This window comes from Melanotaenia boesemani, chromosome 17 (genome assembly GCF_017639745.1).
Source record: "Melanotaenia boesemani isolate fMelBoe1 chromosome 17, fMelBoe1.pri, whole genome shotgun sequence".
Lineage (NCBI taxonomy): Eukaryota > Metazoa > Chordata > Actinopteri > Atheriniformes > Melanotaeniidae > Melanotaenia > Melanotaenia boesemani.
Window position 1 is genome coordinate 28,125,980 of NC_055698.1, and position 26,778 is coordinate 28,152,757.

The window sequence follows — 26,778 nt, forward strand, 5'->3', positions numbered from 1 at the left end:
ATCCTTCAACACAGACAGCAAAGCATGTGCTTGATAATATTGTTGAAAATCCAACAGGATCTGTATGGACCTGGCAGATGGAAACAATTTAAGCTAACTCATCTTTTCATGTTTATGTCAATCAGTAACCAGAAAGTAATGTTCAATAAGAAGTCAAAAGACAGAATTTGCACCAACTGTGACGAGTACAATTATTATCAGATTAAGATGAAAACATGCAGAAAAGCTACGGCTTCAAAACCACTGACAGAGTAACACGGCTTTTTTCAATAGAGTACAATGTTCTGTTGGGAAAACCTTCATCGTACGTAGCTTTGGCATGGTGGTTACCTCAGTGCCAGAGGTGTAACATCAATGCACAGATTCAATGATCAACAAACAAACGGTAAACTACAAAACAAGCCAGTAGCTTTGGTCCAAATTAAAAATACAATTTAAACTCTGATACAGTTATCATGTGTAAGATGTGGAACTGTTTGCATTTACTTTGTATTAACTATCTACATATTAATCTAGCTGAAATCTGAATTTTTTCCATTGTTTCTTACATTATGAATTAAATACACCCACCATCAGGTTTCAGTGTCCACAGCCCTGAAGTGACCTACACATGCAGAGGACATGATGTTAAACGCAGCATACAGCGTTTACAAAAATAAACATGCATGCTTACCCCATTGATGTTATTTGTAAGAATTCATCCCCAGATTTAAAAGATTTGATCTAAATTTTATTCATATATGTGTGTCTTGAATGTCACAACTAAGAGATACTAACCATCTGCCTGAAGGATTTGTTGCCATAGAAGTGACTTTGTATGCACTGATGTACTTAATTTGTAACAATACCATCCCCTATCTATTTATTTTTATCATTATTCCTCTTCATTCTTATTTATATCACTTTTCAGTATTTTTGGTTAGTTAACGTAACTAATATCTGTGCTGACACTAATTTAACACACTGACTCGCTGCCTGTGTTTTTCTGTATTTTAACTGTGGTGCAATAAAGTTTACTAAAAGAAAAAAAAAAGTAAATATGGATGCTACAAAGAAATGGCTGTGCAACTGGAGCAATCAGTATTAAAATATAGTTTGTCCACATTTGATTCAAGCCTCCTCCTTCGTAGGATAGTGATGTTTGTCTCACTTCAGTGACATAAAAGTAAGATTTAATGTGACATGAAAATTCAAATAACTGACCTGGGTCAGATTAGAAATAAAAAATGTTTTTTTTTGTTTTTTTTCTTTAACTAGTTAAAAACTTCACTGAGATTAGAAATTTCTTTTTTAAGAGTGACCTGGCCAAGAAGGCAGCACAACCACACATACACAATTTACCACATAACAAAAAAATGAACAAAATGGATTTGCGATGCTGAAACTGTCATTAAAAATTAATTAAATTGTTGTTTTTTGTTATTTGATATTATTATAAATAATTTATGACACCAATCTGTTGAGGCGGTATCTGTAGAAGAACAAGCACAAACCACATAACCCACCACATTACGTTTTTTAGAGATGACTAAGCAATAAATGTTCAGGCTGTGCTTTGTGGGTGGTCCACCAAACTCACTTTTATCACCCTATTCTTTTGTTGCTGACAACTAAATGTATGCAAGGAACAAAACTAACATGGCTTGCCCTCTTTGTAGACTACACAACAAATGTTGTGTCATCATCTTCCAGTCTGAACTCTGTGAGAGTCTTTGGTGACATTTAGATGTTTTTTTTCTGTTTTATTTTTTTTCCAACCATGACAAATTGTCTCTACTTGAATCCATCTTAACTGTTGCCTACAATCACTTCAGGTGATCTTTAGGCAGTGTTGACGCGCTATCACACAGCTGGAAAAGAAAAATGCTTGCATAAGGAAAAAAAAAAAAAGAAACTTGAAAAACAACCAAAGTCTTATCTGTCACTTTGTGTTATTTTACAGGTTCTTTGCTTTGAGTCACTACATGTGTTGGCTTTGTTTCTTATGTCAGTGTGTTCCAATCAGCTGCAGTTTGTTCTTTAGCACCAATTTAAGTGTCGTTTGTAACGACTGTGTTCTGTTATGTGTCAAGTGTTCTTTTATTTCCTTGCACCAGCTCACTTTCTGCTCAGCTGATGCGTGTTTGTAACCGGGCTGGTAAAAGCTGCAAAATCATTTCCAAGCAGAAAGCCAAATCACCATCATCCTTATCTCTGCCTCTGTCTCCTGTCATCTCCATCTTCCATTTACTCCCTCCTCCTGCTCATCCATCCTTCCTCTCAACACTCCTCCAGCCCTGCCTGCCAAACTTCCATGTCACACATTTCCTGTCTCAACTCCTCACACTCGTCCCTTTTCTTCTTCTGTCTCTGCATCCTGATATTTGTGTTGAACGTTAAAGGGCTGCCTGTTCAGAGGATTTCTGACTTTTTTGGTGAACAAGAGGACATGACTGTGACATTTTTTTATTTTGTTAATATACATATTTATTATGTTAAACATCCATTGTTTCAGCTGTCAGAACACACAAAGAGCCATACGACTTGCTATTCAAAGTTGTTGGGGAGCAAAAAAACCTATAAAAAGTGTGGATGTTTTTAAAAGGCTCTAATTAAAATATGATGCATGATGTCCAAGAGAATGTTCAACCACATTTCCCTTCCTTGTATAAATGATTCATGCTGGATGATGTGCAACTGTGCAAAGAAGAGCATGATTTCAATGTCTAATCTAATTATCTGAGAGACATTAAAACCATAAATGTAGAAGATAATTAATTATATCAACCTAGCTTTATGGTTTTGATTTGATTTATTATCCAGAAGAGAACTGCTGACCAGGCATTCACTTTGCATCCTGCAGCCCTGTTAGCAAACAGTATTCTAAGTTAGAGTACTAAAGGGGATTTGGACCAGCTTGTTTCATTTATATCTAGTTTTTTTTTAGGTTAGAGTTTTGTTTTGCAAGAGCCTGAGGTTTTGTGAATGCAGCTTAAATTGTGTTTTGTGTTCAGTTTGGCGAAAAGGAGAGAAGCTTTCGAGAAATGTGTCTTATTGAGAACAACTGCAGCTTCTCAGGCAGATGCAGTGTGAGAAGCCCAGATGCTGACCAAGCATCTGCCCATTAACATGTGAAAGAAACTGATGTTGCTGTCCTATAAATCTGGGATCCCCAACTCCGGTCCTCAAGGCTCACTTGTCCCGCAGACTTTCAATGTTTCCCTGCTGCAACACACCATTACTCAAATTAATGGCTCACTAACAGAAATGTGCAGAGCTTCTCAGAGCTCCACTTCATTTGAATCAAGTGTGTTGCAGCAGGGAAGCATGTCTTCTCAGGTCGCCGCATACTGCCAGTATAGTAAAATCTATGCCTGACTTTGCAATGCAGAATGGAGTCTGATCAATAAACTAAAAACAGCAAATAAAATAAGGTTTCTGTGAAGTGAGGTCATTATTTTTTTTAGTATCCATAATAAATAGTGCATTACACACCCAATAGAAAGTAAAAATCAATGTTTACCAACACTTCAAATGTTCCCAGCTGCATACTGTCAGCAAAACTACTAAAAAACAAAAAACAAACAAACAGCCATACAAATCTACTGTGACAGTAAGTGATCTTTTATAGCATAGTGGAAAAACTAGCAAAGTTCTCACAGGCTTGGCCCCCTTCTCTCTTATAACTATACACCTTCATACTCGGTGCAGTCATTAGCTCTCATAGCTTCTCCTACCACTGATATGCAGATGACACTCAAGGTGGATTTATGCTCATGCGGCATCTGTGTGTGGTCGGTTACGGTGTAGCTGACGCTGGTGAGTTTGCTCTCGCACTCGAGCGTAAGGGGTGGACATCTTTTTGGTGTTGTGTTGCGGTTTCTCTACTTCAGTTCCTAATCCGAAGGTGGCAGCAGGGGTGGTATCGGCTGGTAAACTCAACAAGACAGAGTTCTTTTGACGGTTCACTTCAGTTTGGTAGGTATTTTCTGTTTTAAAACAACAATGGCGTCCAGTATGGTTCACTATTTTTATTAGTTTGTGGAAGAAAACTAATTAAGAAATAATTAAATCAGCCTCTCATCAACTTGATTCACTGGTTATTGTTTTTAAAAATGGTGGTTACCACACAAATTCAGTGAGAAGATGCAGATATCTGGCAACATGTGAGTACACAAGACAGTACCTCTGCGTAACTGTCTGCGTAGCAGGGGTGCACGTTTGGTCTGGAAGAGGTGTGCGTCGAGCCTCTGCGGAGCTATGCTGAGTGAGCATAAATCGGCCTTCAGCTTTTCCTTTCCCTCCCACCTGACGACACAACCATCAATGTGAATATCAGCATGCCTTGCTGATATGTGGATGAAGGATCGCCACTTTCAGCTAACTCGGTCTATGACCGAACTTATTGTCTTTCCAGCCAATCCTTCCTTACCACCACAGATAAGTGTGCAGCCTGACTCTATCATGCTTGTGCCTACGTCTTCTGCCAGGAATCTAGGTGTCATGGTAGGCAACCAGCTGTCCTTTAAGGACAATGTTGCCTCGGTTGCTCGATCTTGGATCAGACCCTACCAGACTGAACACACAGCACAGCTCCTGGTCCAGGCTCTTGTCATTTCACACACTGACTACTGCAACTCCTTACTGGCTGGCCTGCCTGCATGCTCAGTTAAACCTCTGCAGATGATTCAGAATGCAGCAGCACGTCTGGTCTTCAACCAGCCCGAAAGAGCTCATGTCACTCCGCTGCTTATCGCTCTTCACTGGCTTCCAGTTGCAGCACGCATCAAATGCAAAGCTCTGCTTCTGGCTTACATCTGGCTTATATCCCAAATGGCTAGCACTACATGACAGCACCCTGGGTCCAACTGGACTCACAGCAGTCTAACTACGACTTAATTATGATGTCCCATCCTATTTGATTTCTTGCTTGTGTTGTTCTTACTCTCAGATGTAAGTTGCTTAAGAGAAAAGCTTCTGCTAAATGACTGTAGAATAGAATAGAATATAATAGAATAGATTCTCAGTATCATGGGGGGGTATGAATACTGTTAATGAACAGCAGTTCAGGCAGATTGTTTTAGACCAGCAGCACTGGTGATCCAAACTGAAACTCGGAACCTTGACACAAAATTCGGGAACACCCTTTTAAATCAATGTTGATCAGCTTTTAAGCTTTAAAACTAGAAGAAAAAAAGATATGAATAAAATAGAATAAATATGTTAAATGAATGGGTAAAGTATGACAATTCACACTTTTAATGTGTTATGACTTCAAGACAGAATTGTGTTAACTTGTACATCTCATGATACTGTACATACTCTAAGTATGCATCCTCTGTTTTATCATTTCATATTTCTTAATGTTTTTTTTTCTTTCATTTCACTTGACAAATTTGAACTATTTTAGGGTCAACTGCATTGGAAACAACACAAAAATGAAATAAAGTTTGAAATCCACACACACATGCACACACACAATGCTTAGGGGAGTGGGTTGTAATATTTTGTGAAAAACTGCAAATAATGATAATAGGAGAGGGGACAAAAAGAACAATTAGGGGCACGTATCCCTTATCAAACCACCATGGCTCAACATATTAAGACTTCCTGTCACACTGTTCACAAAAATAAAGACTCAGTGGTCACAGTGTGAATCACTTAGAAGAAGAAAAATAAAGAAAAAAATGTCATGTCATGCTGGTGACAGCAGCCAGCTCTCTGCTGTGTGTGTTCAGCTGCAAGTGAGCAGAGCAGCTGTGTGTGTTTGTAACAGAAGCTGTGAACTAAAACAACTGGAGACGGCAAAGACAACCCCGTTGGTATTAATACTTTTGAAAGTATGCATTTAATTAGATGTTCGTTTTTAGGATATGTTAGATTCTGACTATACTTATTTTTTGACAGTCTTTCAAAGTAGAATAGAAATCTTTGTGACGTCTCACCATGACTGCAGAAAATTTACCTAATTGACCTTAATGACCTCATGATAGAAAGGTGAACGAAATGTCGGATGTCACATGTTCGAACTTTGTAACATTTCCACAAGTGCTATAAAAATAGCTGGTACAATAAATTCATGCTAACTGATCCCAGACTAATAAATGAGGTGGAGAGCTCCTCCAGCAACTCCAAACACAAGGTGAAAAAAGCTCAACATTGAGTAATTGTTAGTAAAGAAATGCATTAAATAAAATACACGATTTTATTGAGAAATTAAATATTTTAAATAACCAATTCAGCCACTGATGTTTAAAATGAAGCACACTGGGAAAATTCCTTTGTTAAATATATTATATGAAAATCAGGCCAAAGAAAATTAATGTCAGAAACAGGCTGAATTTTACTGTCGCATTTCACTTCTTTCAAAGTGGAAACATTTTTTAAAATGTTAGCGTCTCTCTGGAGAGGAAGCATCACCACATGTTACAGGTGTTTTTCCTGCCACTGCATGGAGGACTATCGCTGCCACTCCGTCGGATTCCCATGAGCCCCGGCGCCTGTCAGCATGACAGACAGCCCTGCTGCAGAATGAAAGCACACAAAAGCCAAATTCTGAAGGGCATAAAATATTTTGCCGAGTTTAAAGTGAACTTGCTCACTTCATTAAAAAGCTCAGGAGGGCACACCCGCAGTAACCTTCCATCTGCAGTGGAACTTGTCTGTGCAGGGACAATTCCTCTGACGCCGTCATCAATCTGTCATGTCTGCAACCATCTCATTTACAAGCATCAGTTGTAGTAATTTAGCCCCTCATCCTGACCCATCTGCATCTATTTCAACAAGTTTCAGCAAACAATAACAAATGTCATTAAATTCATTTGACAAATCAGTTCCACATGTTGATGTGGGTTCGTCATGCTCAGGGACCACAGCCTGGAAAAAAGTCAGTACTTAAACCACCTGAAATACATATGCATCTTTTAATGGATATTCATGCTGAAAAGCAACAAATTTTTGCAATTATTTTATCATTGTAATCCAGTACTTTTTTTTAATAAGTGTATTTGCATACAAATCTCCAGAGCCGGTGTAGCAGCAGGTTAGCAGACAGCTCCTGTAACCCTGAAGGCAGGAAAAGGGAAAATCTGACTCCTTCAAACAGGTCCCAGAGGGGATTGGACAAAAGAGCCACAGCCAATCAGGCATGCAGTTAAAAGTTGGGCCCCTTCTCATTTCCCTTCTTTACATTTAAAATCTCTTCGGATATGAAAGGCAAAATAGCCTAAAATAAAAAGTATGAGCTTACCATTTACATGTTATTATTCTTCAGTAAGAGATGGTAAATGGGGCCCATGACGACATGGGATGTGAACTGTAACGAGCATATTTTGCTGTTTGGTTTGTTTCAGATGAAAGTCTTCTTGATGCAAGCCAACATGTCTCCAAGTACGGCAGAAATCAGGTCCAGGTCATCACAGTTCATTTATGTTCACAATCACAAAACGGCCTTAGAGAACAGCAGTTTCCATTTGCAGTAGTAGGGATGTCACGATTACAAACGTATTATTGTCCAAAAATATATTCACAATTTTATGATAGTACAATTATTATGTGTTAATTAAATATAATAATTAAATATAAAACCACGCGAACACTCCTTATAGGTGTTTAGGTTTTTATGAGGGCTGTCAAAATGAACGCATTAATGCACAAGGATTATTCTGTGGAATTAATGGCTTTAAAAAAAAATACATTTGTATGTATTAATGCATAAACAGCAGTTATTGCTTATGCCATAATAAACATCTAAATTTAGCATTATCTCGCTGTGAAAAGCTGATTTTTGGGCATGTACTATAGGTGCCTTGTCACAGCTGTTAAAGTAATCCACCAAAAACCAATTTATCCTCCTTATTTATTAAGATTCTGACCATTTTCAAGCCTTACATTTAAATGTTGACCACAGGATGACTGACTGATGCATCACATATCTTTGTTTTCATTCTGTGTGCATGTTGCGCTCATCTGCCATTGTGGTTCAAGTATGATCTTTTATGGAAAGTATATTACAGAATCTTTACAATTAATTATTCATGCATTAATTGTAAAATATTTTAAAGTTTGGTAGATAATTCATCCATATAGAAATAATTTTGAAAATTTTTGTTATAAATATGTTTCCGTCATTAGAAAGTTTATTAAAAAAAGGCTGTAAGCAGCTCTGTTGATTTTTTCTTCGAGTGTTGCGATACTCCACCTTGTTACAGGGGTGTAAATTAGCCTCAGGGTAACTCTGGTACAATGCATCAAATGGAAACATTTATGTTTGAAATTGTGCATGGTCCCTAAAAAAAATAAATAAATAAATTAATTAATAAAATAATAATAAAAAAACCAAGAATACCATCACACTACATGGTGAAATAGTCTAGACAAGTACACAAGTAAGGCCTTGAAATCAAAGCACTAATTAGATAAGCACACGGACACCTGAGCTACATTTGCTGCCTACCATCACCCATCTGGGATTCTGAAAGAGGTCTGATGTGTATTATAGAAAAAAGTTCAACACAGCCAGGGTTTCTCTCTCAGAAATAAAGCATTTTAGGACCATGATTATGGTCTTTAATTGTCAATTTTGGTTTTCCTCCCAAGGCTCAGAAAATACAGGTGTTGTACACGTCGTTGGACACTTCTTTTGCTTGTAAAGTACATCCATCACCAGGCAATTCATTAATTAAAAGAGCAGTTTGTACAAATGGAGACGGGGGAAATTATACAAATCAGTTAGTAAAATAAAAAACTTAGATGCTTCCAGAAAATTAGTAAATGAATATCTGCCTGCCTAATTGCAGTTTGATATGTAATTTAGTAAAAAAGACGGTACTCTATATAATCTGATTTTTTAGAGATTTCTCCATGACTGAACATTCAAGAGTTAAATTTATAATTACAGTTCTTTATCTTGTTAATGATTTTATGATAACACATGCACTGAAACTGACATCACAATACCTAGCCGTGCCAAGACTCTGGTGTTGTTGTGGCCAGTCATGCCCCACCCTGCTTTTGCAAACACTTGAGCTGTGTCCATGCTAAACAGGAAGAGCTGCATAAAAGAAAGTACATACATGGCTGTTTTTCTAGGGACCCGTAACCAATCAAAACCCAACAAGGTGTGGCTATAGCGTGCATTGTGGATTAAACTAATTTGGACCCATTTCACCTCTATGCCTTAGTATAATTTTTCAGTAGAGATGCCTGTTTAGGATGAAGACTCCAGTGAGTTCATCATGCATAAAACACCAGTATAAATGTTTGTGGTTATGTCATGATGGTACAATTAATTTATCCATCAAGTATAATTATAGTTTAGGCAGAAAAAGGAAGGAGAATCAACTTATGAATTAACACTTGAGATCTATTTGCTCAACTAAAAAAGAAAATCCTTTTTAAAAAGCAAATAACAGAACTACATCAATCACTTGCAACTTGCTCTAATACTGTATTCACTGCAGGACAAGAGCATCATGTTTCTGTCTTTGACATGTTTGGCAGCATCATTTACTAACACATCTCTAAACTTCAGAATCAATGGCCAGACAATGTCAAGATCCTTCATTATGATATATCATCAAAGTAGAGTTTAGAGTCTAATGCAAAAAAAAGACTCAAAATTACAAAATAAACAGTACTTTAGAAAAAATAAGTAACAAATATAAGTTTTTATTAGCAGCCACCATGCAAAGTTTCACTCTTTCTGGTGTTTTTCAGGCCAGAATGACTCAGCTCTCTGAGTTTACTCTGAATGTGGTTTGATTTAAGCTGTTGGTCACTATTTACTGTTCCATGCTGTTGCACTGTTTGCTCATTTACTCTGCTGCGTATCGGAGACTGATGTGCCCTCATGTCCCTCCCTCTCACCTGATTCTGTCTGCCACTCGGTGGGTCTGGTTCCCGTCGGTCTGGCAGTTTCCTGCATACTGTGCCCGGCTGGTGGCTCCCTGGTCCCTCCGCAGAGCCATCGCGCCATGGGTGAGCACAGAGACTCCCTTGGCAATACGCCTGCAGGATCATCAAGATGACAATGTGAGACAGACATACCGGGACATTTTAAAGGTCTCTTCTGACACTGCTGAAGTCTGGGGGGGGATTTGGGATAACAGGACAAGACAGACTGAGTGGACAATATTTGTGGCAGCTTGAATGACACTAAATATAAATTGAATTAATAATATTAAGTGGAAAAACATTTTATTATTACAGAAGGATATTTTAATCTAGTAGGTAGTAGAAAGTCAGCAAAAAGATCCCTATAAATACAAGTTTCATTGAGAGTGTTCTTGAAAAGTTATCGACTGTTCTGAGTGTTAAAAATATCTTCTAATGTCCCGTCTTCTGTTTGCCCTACATTTGCATGGCCCCAGTATTTCAGATTGTGAGAACTTCTCTTACAGAGACTCTGCAGTGCGGTGTGAGAGCGTGAAAATGGGCATTGGAAAGCAAAAGAATCCTCCAGAATTTCATTTGTATTCATGTGTGAAAAAAGCTTTTGATGGGTGTTTTCAAAATGCAATTCCTTCAAGACAAGTTTAACAGGGAGAAAAATCCACTTGCCATGAGAAAGGAAAGGAAAGGAAAGGAAATGCCCCTGCTTCCATAAACTGACATGTTCATGTTTACATTTTAGCAACAAATACAGAAAAACGTAAATTTTGTCCTCCTCAAAGCTGAGGGCCACTTCCACAAAAAGCACCCAATGCTTAAATAACCTGAGGATTTCTTTTTTAAAGGAGCAAAAGCCTAATCCCAGTTCAGTTTTTTTTTTGCATTTTCTCTGAGCCTAAAAAACCAGGCAAGTCTAAACATGGGACATCACTCTGGGGTGCCTTAAAGCAAGGGTGTCGAAAGTTGGTTCTCAAGACCTGCTGTCCAGCAGGTTTTCTGTGTTTCCTGCTCCGACACACCTGACTCAAATTTTAAATGGATCCACCAGCTTATGAAGGTCTGCACAATGACTCGTTCATTTGAGTCAGGTGTGTTGGAGCAGGAATACACTGAAAATCTGCCAGATTGCAGCCCTCGAGGACTGGAGCCCCATCCTTAAAATATAATGTATATGTAAGAACCAGAAGTTTTATTGGCTTGATTTGCAGCTTTGTTCTTATATTTGCTGCAGCATCTGAGCAGCTATCACTAGAACAGGCCAAGCAAGTATACGAGAAAGTACTTTCAGCTGCGTTGTGTTCATATCTGTTAATGCTGTACATTTCTCCATATTTCAGGGTCTTTTTTATTTGTACCTTAGAGATCTCAGCTCAGTTGTTAATCACTGCTGCTGACAGACAAAGTTTTTGTAGTGAGTAGTAGAGCACCCCAGAGCAGATAGATAAGACAGGGTTAAAGAAATAAATAAATAATACCTTTATAAAACTGAAAAACCTATGAGTAACATTGGTCAGGATTTTGACTAACAGTTCAACGTAACATTTTGACAGCAACTGGTGGACAAAGCAAGAATTTGACCTCAACTAAATTCAGTCTAATTTTATAAATACTGTACAAGGTCACTGATAACATCACAGAAGCCAACGCAACAGGATACACATGAAAAGCAAATTTTACAAAAGGAATGCAGAAAGTAAAGCTAACAGGAGATGAAAACAAATCTGATTTCATAATAACCCTGACTGGAATACAGTGATACGGTAAATACGGACTTAATGCCAGTGTTGTGCCTGAACGAGTTTATTGAACGTTCATGAACTTGTTCATATTTTGGGTGAACGTGAACTGAACGTACTATATTTCTGCCTGAAATACAGTACGTCGTTCTTTCACAGTTAAACTTTGTTCAATAGAGTGCCAGATTTCCATGGAGCCTTCCAGGCTAAACCCCGGCTAAAACACATCATAAATAGGCCTAAATGTATAGGTGAAAACATCAAATCTGGCACCACCAGCCACCACAGAGCTGCACGTGCGCATCATCAAATTGCAAAACATGGAGGCAAAATCTAATGAATGCAGCGGCTCCACCTCTGCCTCTGATCACTACAGCATTTTCGTATCATCACTTAAAATATTTTTTTTAAAAGGTCAGTGATGATCCAGGAGGGAGAAATCTTGTGTAAACTTTGCCCGCTGGGTGTCAATAAGCAACTCCGCACATCAAAATGTCAACGGCTAACCTGAAATGGCATATTGGAATAAAGCACCCGGCTAGCCTTCCAAGGCATGTGAACTAACAATCTAAAGATTTTGCAACGGCATGCTAAAGCAGATCCTCTACCACCCAAAACTAAATAACGGTGTACAGTTGCAGCAACTCTGTTGTCTTCCTCTCCCAGCTGGAAGACCTTTTGCAGTATATTGTTAGAGAATCTGACATCAAAATGCTCATGTATTGATATCCAGTTGCTGGAAAAAAAAAAAAAAAAGCTTAGAAGTTTTGTCAGCCTGAAGCCTGACAGTTTCTGGGAATGTGCATAATAAATGCAAGTCTACCATCAACATAAGTCCGAAGGGCATAGTTTTAAGGTCAGAAACGTATGTATAGTTGCTTTAACATCAGAATCAGCTCATAATTTTCTAATTGGTGTATCACTATTCAAAATCTAAAGAGATGTTTTTGTTGAAAAATGATGACAGAATCATAATGTAATACAGAAAAAATGGGGAAAACAATGGAAAAGGTCCACAATTAAAGAAAAAAAATGCATTATGTTTATCTTGAGCAAAAGCAATAACTGACCAAGTTAAACCAAGAAAAAACAAAACAAAACAAAAAAAAACTCCACATTAAGAAGATTCAGATTTGGCAGAAATGATAACGTCTATAATCCTGCTCTTAGCTCCTATTTCGTGCTACAGTACTAATATTGTAAATATACTATATTTCCTTTAAAAACAAAATTTATTTTAAACATGAATAACTCAATGGTGCTGCAGTTTCTATTAGAAAGAACCACACCATCAATGAAATGCACAGAATTGTGAAGGCTGATGGGTTTTGATGAGAATCAGTGATGCTCCTGGTTGAATGACCCTTACTATGAAGAAAGAGGAAAGAGCTACAAGAAAGGCATAAAAGGGAGAGGGGAGGAAGAACCAAGAACAAGCTGAATGATGGCAGTGAGGTGTTGAAAGGCAGAAAGAAAACAAAAACAATACAAAATTGTTCTGCTTTTCTAAATAAAAATACATATATGCATTTCACAAGGTGGCACTCTGTTTCCAAGGCTCCAGATTGGAACCAGTTGTAGAAAAAGACTATACCAGAGACGCTTCAGAAGCTCAGCACTTAAAGTAAGATGAAGGCCTTTATATGCAGGTGCAGTTCAGATACATAACGGTAGCTATAGAAACAGCTGAGATTAATGGTTCACTGAGGAGCAAAGGCGTCTGTGTTACACGCTTATGTGTCAGACCGCAGAAGTATATTCACCATTTTATTGCTTATTCATAGTGAGCTAAACCTCTGGTTGAAGGATTTTTAAATATGCGTAGGTGCATTTGAGAGTTTTTTAATTAAAGTGAATACATTTAGATTCTGAAACTGGTTTTATTGGGTATTTAAATTTTTCATGATCTTGCGAATAATGCAGCATGATTTCATTGCTGTTCTCATGTCCATTATGTCCCTATGCAACAAAGATGACTTACATATTTCTGAACATTATTAGTATTATGATCTAAAAATGGCACACCCCTCACACCTCACGTTGTTATGTTTGGGATGTCTTTGGGGCTGTAACCTTTGTGTAGAGGTTATGTAATGTAATGGCCCTAAAGCTGGATTTATACTTGTGTGGCGTCTGCGTAAAGGCGGTTACATCATCACTACCGTAGGCATATTGTAGGTCTTCAGAGGCTCGTGGAAGTACTTGGTTGTGATTGGTCAGTTTGGGAATACGCGTTTCCGGATATTCTTGCCGAATTTGTGTGGTAACCCCCTTTTTTAAAAACAATGCCCGATCAAGTTGATGAGAGACTGATCGAATTATGTCTTTGTTTGCTTCGACAACCTCGTGAAGACACTGCACCATGTTGGACGTCATTGTTGTTTTTAAAACAGGAAATACGTACCGGAACGGAAGCGAACCATCAAAAGAACTCTGTCTTGTTGAGTTTACCAGCCAATACCACCCCTGCTGCCACCTTAAGATTAGGAAGAGAAGCTGCAACAAGACACCAAAATGATGCATATGCCCCTATATTTGAGTGCAAGAGCAAACTCACCAGCATCAGCTACACCATAACCGACCACACGCAGAGTGAGTATAAATCCAGCTTAATGTGTGTGAACTAAAAGGCATCAGTTCACATCACTGTTTCCTTTGCTTTTCATGTAAGCGTTTCTCTAAGCACAGACACACACAAACATGCATATTTTCAATAAAATGCAACAATGCAGCATCTTTCGATTGGGCTGTGTGGAGATGTGACTGTGTTTATTTTTACTTTAGAATATCTGTAGTGAATCATGTAGTGCTCTGTAACTTAAAAATTGTCTTGTCACATATTAATACACATACTTTATACACATCTTTTCTGTTCATAGACCAGAAAAATAAACAAAAAGTGAAGGAACAGCATTTCTGTACTGGATTCTGCCACCAATAAAACAAGCATCAACAATGACCTGCTGGTTAATTCACTGCTAACATGCAATACATTTAACACATTTTTTCAAATTTCTAGTTGATTAAATAAATTTGAGAATCTCCAAAAATACGAGGCATTTTTGTTGTATGTGCAGATGCAGATTTTTTTTTTTTTTTTGATGTTCTGCTGGCTTGCACCAAAATGTAACAGTGCAGAGATTCACTAATCGTTCAGCATGCCTTAAGTCAGCCTTTCTCAAACTTGGAGTTGGGACCCTGATGAGGCTCCGGGAATAATTTCAAGGGATCGCCATATCATTGTAAAAAGTAAATATATAAATTTATCTGATAGATTAAATGTTTTTAGTAGGGCTGTAAAAATTAACACATTAATGCATAAACATTAATCTTTGGAATTAAAGTATAAATTTTTTATGCATCAATGCATAAACAACAAAATTCTTACTCACACCATATTAAAAATTTGAATGTGGCATTATCTCGGCAAGAGATGCTGGTCTGTACTCCTTACCAGTGGTGGTAATGCACGTAATTGTTGCATGCCCACCGCCAGAAAACAAGAAGTTGTTCCATATATGTTAGAGGTGATTGTCACCAGAGCGGGATGCAGAAATCTGAAAAACCTGTGGGCTCTTTAAAAGGAAGTTTGAGAATTAAAATGACAGAACAATCAATGAAAATGCTGTCATTTGAAGTGTGAGTAGAAATGAGTTTCTGTTTCACTGCAGTCGCGGCTCAAGAAGGTTGACAATCACTGCCTTAAAGGGACATTTTGTAACATTTTCTGTTGTTTACTAATCGATTTCTGCATGTATATATGTGTTATCATTGATGTATTATGACCTCTGCTAATGCTCTGACACATTCTCGTAAGTGAAGAATTTTAGATTTGTTTATACGTGTGACAGGTAAGCTGGTAGGGAAAAGCCATGACAGTCTGCCATCTTGAAACTCCAGCCGCCCGCAAAGGACAAATAGCACCAACTACGAGTTTTCCCTGTGAGCCAGCACACAGTGATTAAGACGTGGGAGGAGAAGAAAAACGAGAGTGGCTTAATATCCCGGCAAGTTGGAAAATCTGGCAAATTGTTTTTCACAAAAATGCAGGACCATGCAGCAGCAGCATAGAAGCCGCTTTCAAGAAGAACGGTTTTAAAAGGGACTCTCAAGTTGCCAACTTTCACTTCAACAAGTAAGTCAACAACTGCCTAAATGAGCCTAAAGCTAACATTATCCATTTGGTTTTGTTAAACAGTGTTGCCTGTTACCATGGGCAGCATAACAGTAGTTTCTGCTAAAATATACAGTAGTTTCTGCTAAAATACACCAACCTCGTTGGTACAGTAGTGTGTGTTTACATGGTTTCAGTCACTTTCATAGTCATGGTAAACACCGGCTTTCAGTCGCGGTAAAGCTGGACTAAAAGCCAGTGGGAAGACTTTATAAGCTGATTTTACTGTGACAAAATGCCGGTGCTGTGTCAAGACCAGTTTCCCCCGAGATCCATTCCTACTGTGAGAACCTTTCTAAACACTTTCTTTCCTCTAAACACAGAGGATTGATACGTGACAGCAAATTTTTGTCCACCAGAGGTTTTCTACCTGACCAATTATGATCCAGAGGGAACTTCTTCACTTCAGTATGTTAACTTTGAAATAATACACACTATGGTGGTCACATATGTATACTGCTATTGTGAAAGTGACCTGTTTTGATCAGTGTTGTTGTGGCTTTTTGAGATATGGCGGCTACCATTGTTGCAATACATGTTTGACAAAGTGAGACGCTAGAATGCCTGATATGTTTGAATGCAATACACCATTCCAACATTAGATGGCAGTAATTCTTACACAATGTCCCTTCAATGTTTGCTAAGGTGTTCGATAAAAGAAAGACAAAAATATGAATCATCAAGCACTGAATCTAATGAGGTAAATGATCTAAAAAAGCTTTGACATAGTAAAAGAGGATTAGTTATGAGTAAATCGTCAGGCTATGAAGCTGGTCTTGTAAACCTGCACGAATGTTATCACAGATTTAACTAGTCCGATAACAGCTGAGGAGCTGATGTTTGTCCCAGTGAAGACAAACACAGCAGATGAAAGTGATAAGCTAAATCAAGCACACACTGCATCAATACAACTCTGAATGCCCAGGTTCTAAATTTATTCATGTGTCCAATAAATAAATACTCACAGAATCTCTTGCTTTTTCTTGGTTTAATAATAGATCAGACAGCTTGCACACAGCGTGAGGCTATGAAAAAAAGACAGCTTTTTAATTTACCCGTAAAGTCAACTCTGATTTATAACTGCACATAATAAAAATAATAACAACCACCCCTCTGCATCTCATTTAACAAGATCTTAACATTTAGAATGTAAAAAAAAAATCAAACAGATAAATAAGATATTGTGCAATTAATAGTTAGTCCTGATGTGTGGCTGATAAGCTTCAACCGCCAAAGCGATCTTCTATTCATGCCCGTTTTTAGTTCAATAGAGTTTTGCTTCCATAAACTCAGTGAGTTATCTTTCAGCAACACCATGGAGCAGGACATTACTTGAAGGATTACTGAAAAAAAAAGAAGTTAAAAAGATCAAAAGTGTGTTTGCATAAATATGAACTGCCGCAAAATCTGCTCTCAGTAGAAGTGTCTTCAGAAGAGAAAGCAGGGTGTTCACATGTCACGTTCAATGTTGTAATGTGCCACTGGATAGACTATTTAACAGGCCGACTGTCCAGTCAGGGGCCCCAAGAATCAGCAGGCTTTGATCCAAAACCATTTTAGAGCTACTAAAACAACATCAGAGAGACATAAAGCAACAGTGAAGAGAAGCAACATTACTGAAAAACGGCAACAAAATGGCAACAAACAACAACATACACAAACAAATAAATAAATAAAAATAAGAGCTGAAAACCAATTAAAAAAAGAGTGAAATGAGCAGAAATAGATAAATAAACTGCCATGGAAATGTGCCAGAAAGAAAAGACAGAAAGAGATGCAAATCAACCACAGAGGAGTGGAACCAAAGAAACGATGATGCAAAATGAACAAAAATAAATTCAAATTCAAAGCAAACAGATAAAACCCCCCAAACACAAAAAGAGATGCAGTGTGAGTTAAAATAGATACAAATTCAAGGCAAACAAACACAAAATACAACTCTAGTACAAACTAAAACAAAACTATTAAATTGGATGGAAAGGGATGGGAAATAACCACAAATAAGATGCAAGTCAATGATTATTAAATACAAAAATGAACACAAATGCACATACAATGAGCCAAATTAGATTTAAAAACAAGCAAATAGCAACAACACACCAGAAAAAGGGCACAATAGACCACAAGAAGAAGAAACAAAACAACTGAATGTATAGTCCGCCTGTTCAGCCTGAATGTCTGGTTTCTTTGTAGAAGGGATGGGATGCGCTTCAGTGTGAGTCCTGGGGCCAGTTGTCTCATAATCTGCCCATGCATATGCCTAGTGCAGGTTCTGCTTTAAGGATTGCTGATTTTACAGGAAAGAAAACAGATAAAACTGCTATATAAATGAAAATCTTATCTTGCATGTTATGATATGTTGAGTCAGCTACCAAGGTAATGATAATTCAATTTTACGTACGAGTTGAAAGAGCTTAAAGCTGAGAATAAAACTCATTGCTGCAAGCAGAGTGCCATTTCTTTCATATGCCACATTCACAAAGAAGTGCTTGTCTACATCATAAACATCTTTATGATTTCATGTGCCAGCGTGTGTTTGGAATAGCTCATTGAAGATTGCAGCAGGAGCTGCCACGAAACACTGCAGAAGAGAATTGAATGCTGCTGCACTTTTACTTTCCCACTGAGGCAGGGATTACCATGTCAAATTCATTTAAAAAATTTAACAGAGCAAATTTTCAGGACACATGCGGTGCATCTTTTGTATCCCTCAGTATCCAATAATCTTTTGTACATTTGCACAACCAATACACGTCTTTGCATACACACACTGATGAGCCATAATATTAAAAATAATTTTGCATATCAAGTTGAGATCCGGGCCTCATACCGCAAAGCAGGATTAGTGACATAACAAGGTAACGTTAGGTTCATCTCTGGGTTTTCAGTATCACAAGGCTGGCTTATTCCCCATTGGGTTTCATCACCACTGTGTCTTCTTCTGTGTGCACTTAAAGCATTTCTTATCCCAAACAAAGCTGGTACTGCAGTTTAAAGCTCTGATAGTTCACACACAGAGTTGTTTGTCCATTCAGAGACATCGTAGTAAAAATGGTTCCACAGATATGGTGGCTGCTATATATGTGGCTTGGTAAGTAGATATAAATGGCTCATTCTAAGGGAAATAAAAAAGTAAGTAATTTGATACTAATGGAAACAGTTTTTACTTATATACTAAAGTTTTTCTCTCTTTGATTTTGTCACACACAGCTCCTTCAAAGTAAGCCATAATAGTGAAAATGTATTAAATTAATATCCATGCACACATTTATCTTATGAGATATATATTTTAATGGCCTTAAATCACTGAACAGCTTCAGCCCTTTTAATCAAATGTTTAGATCGAGGATTACAGAAGATACACTTTTTAAATAAATACACCAACTAGTTTGATTTGCTTTTTTTATGATAACATGAAACAATCAGTGTTGCACCAGGAATTATGGCAGATTAATCTATATCCAAATGCCTCAATACAAAACTTGCAACATACTCATTTTTTAACACACAATCATGATTTCTTAGATCCACTCCTCTTTTCATGACAGTGATTGTTTAGCTTAGTAATTCATGCATTCACATAAACTCTGCACCTTTTTTCATCTTTCTTTCCGGCTTTTGAGCTTGCAAGAACATGTTATTGGTCATCAGCTGTCAATTCTACCTTTATGTGAATGTGCATATATCCAGATTTATAAAACACATGGATAAGCAGTATATAGCAAGATATTCACTGTTAGTCAGTTAAATCAGATCAATGAAAGAAACCCTAGATATGTTGAACCTGCCTTGTTGCAGAGACCCTTGAACTATGTTTCACTCATTGACTCATCTTGTCTTTTTCTTGCATGGAAACAAGCTTCACAGTTACATTCATCCAATGTGAAATACTGCTTTTTTAAGCTGGAAAAAGATACCACATGTCAACTGGTTTCAGATGTCTGATGAGGTTTGAGAAGTCACAAATGGTTACACCCTGAAATTCAGTCGATATGTACAGTAGAAGGACCATGTATTCAGGTTCTTGTCAAATTTAGGAATAAAACCTCCATGTCCCGTAGCTATGCAAGCTTTACTACAAACATCAAACACATAACTTGGTTTCTGCTGCAGTGACATTGAAAGATATTAGATTTACAAAATGTTCATCTCTCTTCTTCGCTCTGTACTATTGAACTGTTTCCCTAAAGCTCCTAACATCATTTTGTACATTCTCTTAGTGCTTCTCCCTTCATGGCAGATGTTGTATTAATAGTCATAATCAAAAAGGGACTGTACCATCACCTGGATTCACTCAGTCTATTTAGATTAGGTTAGATTGGAATCCCTGAGGTGATATTAGCTTAAACCAGCAGAGGATGCATCATGCATGAAGCAGGTGGTTGTAAAATTGCACTACATACCCCAGTGTGTTTGAAAAGGAATAAAAAAAAGAAGTATTTATCAAGGATAAAGAATAGAATATTTATTTTTTCACTGATCCTCATACATTTTTAAATCATCAGCTTGGATTTTCAAGGCTAATTACTGCAGAACTCACAAAATCCTTAAATAACTACAAAACTTAAACTACATAAATTGACAGCAATACAAATGCAAAGGCTATTTGTAGAATCATAACGTTTAAAGTCTTTCTTGCACTGTAAGTAGTTTTAGAATAGAATGCAAAGGCTTAGGATGAGCAATGAAAGCGTTACAGGACCATTATATTCTCTGAGCTATGATTTTATCATTCAACATTTATTTGAAAAAAACTAAAGACTCAATATCATAAATATCATATCAACAAAGTTTAAAGAGAAGCTTGCTGGAAATTTATTCCACGACAAAAATAAAGGTTTTTGAAGTATTAACACACAACCAAAGCAAATCTATGAAACGTCTGAAAGAATAATGAAAAACTTTCCTTTTGTGTAACTGTAACAAAATAATTCCTGAAATGTCCTCATCTTTATCCACAAAGTCGGTATCAATGCTCTCAGCTTCAGTCCCAAGGGGGGAAATTTCCTGCAGGTTTTAATTCATTAAGAGGCTTCTAAAGAACTTTGGAAGATATTAAGGAGATCCATTTTATTTGAACCAGTTGCAGCGGTTGATCCTAACAAAATGGCCTTAATCTAAATCTTTCGAGGTGATGTCCTGGAGCAGAGTGAGCTGGATGGTCTATGTCAAAGTAAAACTGAGCTGTGAGAATCCTATTTTGGTGACAGTGAAGAAAATATATTTCACTGCATGGTCCACATGGCCAGAGATTACTAATTTATGGCAAGAAGATTAACTTGTGTCCACACATCAGTTATCTATAGCAAGCATATTCATGGATAATCATTATTTAATGTTATTTCATCATAATGTTAAAGTGAATTATAATGTTGGGTTTGCCTAACTGAATAGTTTACTAAAAACAACACAATAGGCCGGACACCATGCGGCTCCACATCAATATTGTACTTAAAAAACCACAAATCCCACAAAAAACAGGCAACAGTCTGCCAACACTTTGGTACCCAAAAACCCTAAACTACTTCAGTGTTTGCCCTAACATTAAGTTAGGAGGGCGGCCTGCACTCCCAAAGGCAACCGCATGCCCTTCCAAGAAGTTAAAGTTAATTTGACCCTCTCCTCTCTATATCACACATGGCTTGTCAGTAAAAAGGAAAAGATGGATGCAGAGAAATCAAAGTAATCCAGAGGGAGAATGTTTTCCAGAAGGCTGACCTTAAAATGGCTGTTCTGCGACAGCTTCATCCAACCTGTTCATGCCATGCTTGAATATGAACAACAAGAGAAGGAAAGGTTCCTAAGGAGACTTGAGGCTGCTACTGCTGCCAGCATAGTTAACATTTAGTTAACCAACAAGAAGTCAGAGTGACTACAAAGCTACAGCTTACTAAATTTGCTTTGAGATTTTAGACATCTCTGTGGATTTACATATAATTTTACCCAAGAAACACATTTCATGTTCATTTTTGATCATTTGATTAGAACATAAACCTAATTTTTAATTATATGAAATGGATCAAAATTGAAGTGAAAGTTTAAAAATCCTACAATTCATTAACAATGAACGCCTGAAAGTTTAAGACCAAACTACTCTGTTCGTACCTGCGGGGCTCATCTCTCCAGCCCTGCGGCCTGATGGCAAACAGGACCTTTGGCAGTCCCTCCAGGCCCAATCCAGACAAGGCCGGTCCCACGGCAAACCACATGTGACTAGGTCCGGCCTGACCCGACGCCCAAGCCGCTCGAAAAATCAGCTCTGCTTCCTCCAAGGAACAATACAGCAGGCGGACCTGGAAGAAAAGGATGAGGATGAGAGAGAAGAGAATGAGTAAGGAAAATATTCAATGGAATAAATTATGCCAAAAAAAAAAAAGAAAAGTAGGGAAAAGGTACAAAAAGAAGAGACGGAGAAAGGGTGAAGAGAGGAGAGATATTAAGTTATATTATAAAGTTAATTGTCAATGAAAAGGGACGAGATGTAAAGAAAAGTGGCAAAAAAGTTCAATTCCATCCATTTTTCATTTTTCCATTTCTTGCAGCTTGGTGCCCAAATGTCCTTCAATGCCTCCTTCACAGTTATGAGTTATAATCTTTAGCATTTCAATACACTCAGTGCAGTTGTACATTAATTCCTGTAGTTTAATTCATTTATTTTTTTCTTGACTCAATGAGCTGCATTTGAGAAATGATGCTTCTTGGACTGATCTTGCATTTTCTCTTCATACGCTATTAAAGAGGGGAAGTTAATGAGGTTGAGGGTGAAAAAACAAAACTGCAGGAGTGTGACACAGAAAAAAAGGCTGCTGCAAAGTGTGTGAATGTGTGTGTGCATGTGTGGTTGCTGCAAAGGGTTCCTCAGATGATTACTCAGAGGAAACACTTGAGAAAATTTGCACCACAGATTTGTAGAACAGTTGATGGAGTTATAAAATCAGTCATAACCAGAAGATGAAATGCTTTAACAGCACGCAGTAAGACCAGCAGGCGTGTGGTGTGGGGATCACATGCTGTACATTCACGTCAGAGAAGATGGTGAAATGACGCCGATCTTCCTACTCAGCTGACAGCTGATGGGATTGAGGTCAGCATGAGGTCTATGCAAAGCTCAGTCCTCGTCTATCACATCCCCAGAGCAGTCAGTATATATTTAGACTTCTGTACATAAGGACTCGTACATAAGGAGTGACAAAATATAAGAAATGCAAAGCATCCTTCTCCTCTTCTTGGGAATTCCTGTTTTCTGCCTTCCTTCAGAAGGAACCATAATTTGTTGAAAACTTATGCCATCAATCACTTTGTTAGTTGAGGTATCTCATTTTTCAAACTCTGGACATTTCATTTTGGAAGAAAATATTTTATTTAGATCCCCGTGGGTCTTCATATTTTACTGTGACAGTGCTTAATTGCATCACGAGTCCTTTTCCAGAATAGTAAATATCCAAAGAGCACAACTTTTGAAATTTTACTCGGAAATGTCAAATTTTACTTATATGAAATTATTAAATATTTTCGAGAGTGTCATTCACATCCAACAAAAAAGTTACTGTCCGGATTTCAATGAGGAAATAGGTGGGAGCCTCCCACTGGATATTTACTTCATAGATTGTTATTTTTCAGCTGGCAACAAGCTATTTAACCCCAACTGGTGCACTAAGTAGATTTCTTAAACAACCATACTGGAAGACACATCCTGTGCTTGTGAAAAATTTCTTGGCATGCATCAAGCAAGTAAAACATCTAAGGAGATACTGAAACTGTTCAAACTGGATTAGGAACCATCCAACCCATTGTTAAAAACTGGAGGGATAGTGGGGAAAATTTATCTTTGAGGGAGAAATGTGGTCGAAAATATATGGAATGATGGTAATCACTCAATCACTTTAACATTCTAGTGAAATAGATCCATAGAAAATTAATTAGAAAAAAAAAAAAAAAAACAATGGGCGTGTTTAATAGTGAAGATAACAGCACATGCCAAATGTGAAGGCTTCAGTTTGCTATGGAGCATAAATTTTGGACTCTGTAGTAATGAAAGGTCATGTGATCTGATGAGTCTAGATTTACCCAGTTCCAGAGTGATGGGAGCATCAGAGTAAGAGAGAGGCAGATGGAGAAAAGGCTTCAACTTACTAGGGAGCATAAAATTGGACTCTGGAGCAATCACAGAAGGTCATGTGGTCTGATGAGTCTGGGCATCAGGGTAAGAAGAGAGGCAGATGAAGTGATTGTACCTAGTGTCTACTGTACAAGCCTATGGGGGCAGTCTATGATCTGGGGTTGCTGAACTTGGTTAGTTGAATTGTTGAATGAGGTCAGCTGACTACCTGAACATTCTGAATGACCAGTATATTCCCTGATTGCTTGCAGATTTCCATATCATGGATTTGCCACCACAGAGTCTAGAACTAAACCTTAATGAGAATCTTTGGGATGTGCTGGATGTGGGTATAGATATGATAAGTGCTCTGTCTCCCTCATCATTACTACATCACTCTTGGTGAAAAATTAATGCAAGTCTGGATGGTGATAAATGTTGTGATGTTGCAGAAGCTCATTGAAGTGATGCCACAGCATATGTTAGTCATAATGAAAGCTAAAAGCAGTCCAAGAAAATATTAGACTGCATGACCTTTTATTGGCAGTGTATTTAAACATCAAACCTGGAGATAAATAACTGCACAGCTCACCAATTGTTCTGCTCCATAAAAACGCCAGTCAAGGTTGAGCTGTAAGACAGATGACTGTAGAATAAATTCCTCTACAGTTATTTATTCCAGGTCCTGTGGCCACAAAACAAGCCCAAATCATCATCCCTCCACCACTGTGCCCAACAGTTCTAAAGTGCTGATATGCTATGTTTGTGTATTATTGCTAAACATCTTCACATCTCAGTAGCTTGACTACTGGTTTAGCTATAGAATCATGTGCTGGATTTAGTTGTTTTTTACATGCTTCTTCTGCATGTTGGCTTCATTTCTGTTGAAGAAATGAGAAGACAGTGTGATAGGTCATATTATTCATCCAAGTTTGAGTTTACCTAATTAAGCTTAATAAGGATTATTTGTTTTATCATGATCATATTTAAAAAGCTAAAAATGAATGAGAGTATATTTTTTTTCCCCCCATGACTGTTGGACTATTCATGCTGACTAAATCTTCAAGTTTATAGCTAGCATGGTATCCACGACCAGGGATTTTAGCACTGCACATCAATCCAAATTACTTCAAAGTAACTCAGAGGATGAAATGGTGCTACATGCCTTTGATCTAATGTGTATTGGTCCAGGAAGTTGTGAAATGAGTTCATGGTGCAGGACTGCATTGGATTCTCATATTTTAATGGGCTTAAAATTCTGTTTTTTCTTCATCATTTTGTTAGTTTAAATTTAAAGAACTCTATCTTGTTATTCTGTTAGTATTGAAGTTACTTTAACTAACTTGTGAATAACAGCAATGTGTCACAACGTCCTGTTAACTATTCATTGACCAATTATTACTCATTTGATTAATTTTTCAGTGCACACTCAGATGGGCCTACATGAAAAGACTGGACTTCAGGTTGAATCTTAATCACTAAAACTTCAGAAGGTGTCAATTACTATTTAAAAATTTAATACCAAAGTCTGAACAAAAAAGTTTTTAATAAGTACCATTACACAAGCAACCTCTGTGGCTACACAGTTTGGTTTGTCATGCATGTGTGCTTCTGTAGCAATAAACTTAAGTGATCAAGGCATCCAGAGGAAAAAAACAGCGCGCCTGCTGCCTTGCTCACCAGTCACAACACCATGACACAAATCATCAGCTGATGCCTGCAGTATGCTAATGAGCAAAGGCAGGCTTTGAAGTAAACTAAATGGCCCATGCAGCACTACAGCTTCCCCAGTGCTTCGGAGATTATGGATAAAAGACACGTAAGATTAATAATTTTGCATTAGCTGTGGCAGGTTTTTCATTGATCTTTTTTCTTTAGGGGGGCAGACAAATTTTATGGGGGCAATGGAAACTAATTTTATTTTCAGGTGCAGATAAATATATTATCCATACCTTCATGCACTCTGGTTAAAAAATGTTCAATGAGAGAGGCAGAGAGGGAAAAGAAGCATAAGACAGATGAGGAGAGACATGATGGAAAAAGAAACCACTAATGTAAAGATTCAGTGAGACACATTTATAACCACTGATTTATTGCCCCATCACCAGGCCCAGACTGACCCACGGGGTACAATTCCCAGTGGCCTGGCCCCAAAAGTGGCCTGACTGGCCTAATGTCAAAAGAAGAAGAAGAAAAAAAAAAAGGTGACAGTGCATTACAACAACAAAGCATGGAGAGGCGGAACAGCTGAGATGCAGAGAAACATGGTGGCGAAATGGACTCGGAATAAAAAGAAGAAACAGCAGCAGCGACATCACATGAGTTCATTGTTTAATAAATGAGTGATAGAGGAGAGACAGCTAATGTGTTACAAGCTGCAATACATTTATCTGAACATATAGCGAGCACTAGTTGAGATTCTCTGTAGCCCTTCTCCTTTTTATGCAGCTGTAATAACGACCCTGGCACACGCTTGCTGTAATAATTATCTCGTTACTACTTGTTGTCCAAACTTCATTCTATTTTTAATGTTTCTGTGGTTTGTTGCTGCATTGTTATATCTCTTATCAGCCCAAACATAAAGCTGCTGGTTATTCCAACCTTGGAAATACAGGGGGACTTATATGGGATTTCCTAGTATCATAGATAAAAATTTAGTTCATTTTATGTGCTGTGTTAAAGTGGCAGGTGGATATTTCAATACTCAGGCTGCTCAGCTAAACTAGTCTATACATATAGTTTACTGTCCACATCTGTCCACATCTGTCCACATCTGTCCTGGTCCATCTCAAACAGCTGTAAACTGGGCCAATGAGGAACATTTTATTAGTCCAGATTAAAAGCAGATGAGGAAACGTTTTGACTTGATGAGTTTGTCAGTGTGCTTTTCTGGTTGTAAA

At 37.7% G+C, this 26,778-nt stretch overlaps 1 protein-coding gene across 1 annotated transcript in view; it reads right to left on the reverse strand.

Moving 5' to 3' along the window:
* grin2da (glutamate receptor, ionotropic, N-methyl D-aspartate 2D, a) overlaps positions 1–26,778 on the reverse strand; it is a 182,976-nt gene that overhangs the window by 134,019 nt on the left and 22,179 nt on the right. Inside the window, exons 4-5 of the mRNA XM_042012134.1 lie at positions 21,886–22,073; positions 9,847–9,987 (exon numbers count right to left, since the gene is read on the reverse strand). Coding sequence (XP_041868068.1) covers positions 9,847–9,987; positions 21,886–22,073 — 329 coding nt within the window. The remainder of the gene's footprint in view (positions 1–9,846; positions 9,988–21,885; positions 22,074–26,778) is intronic.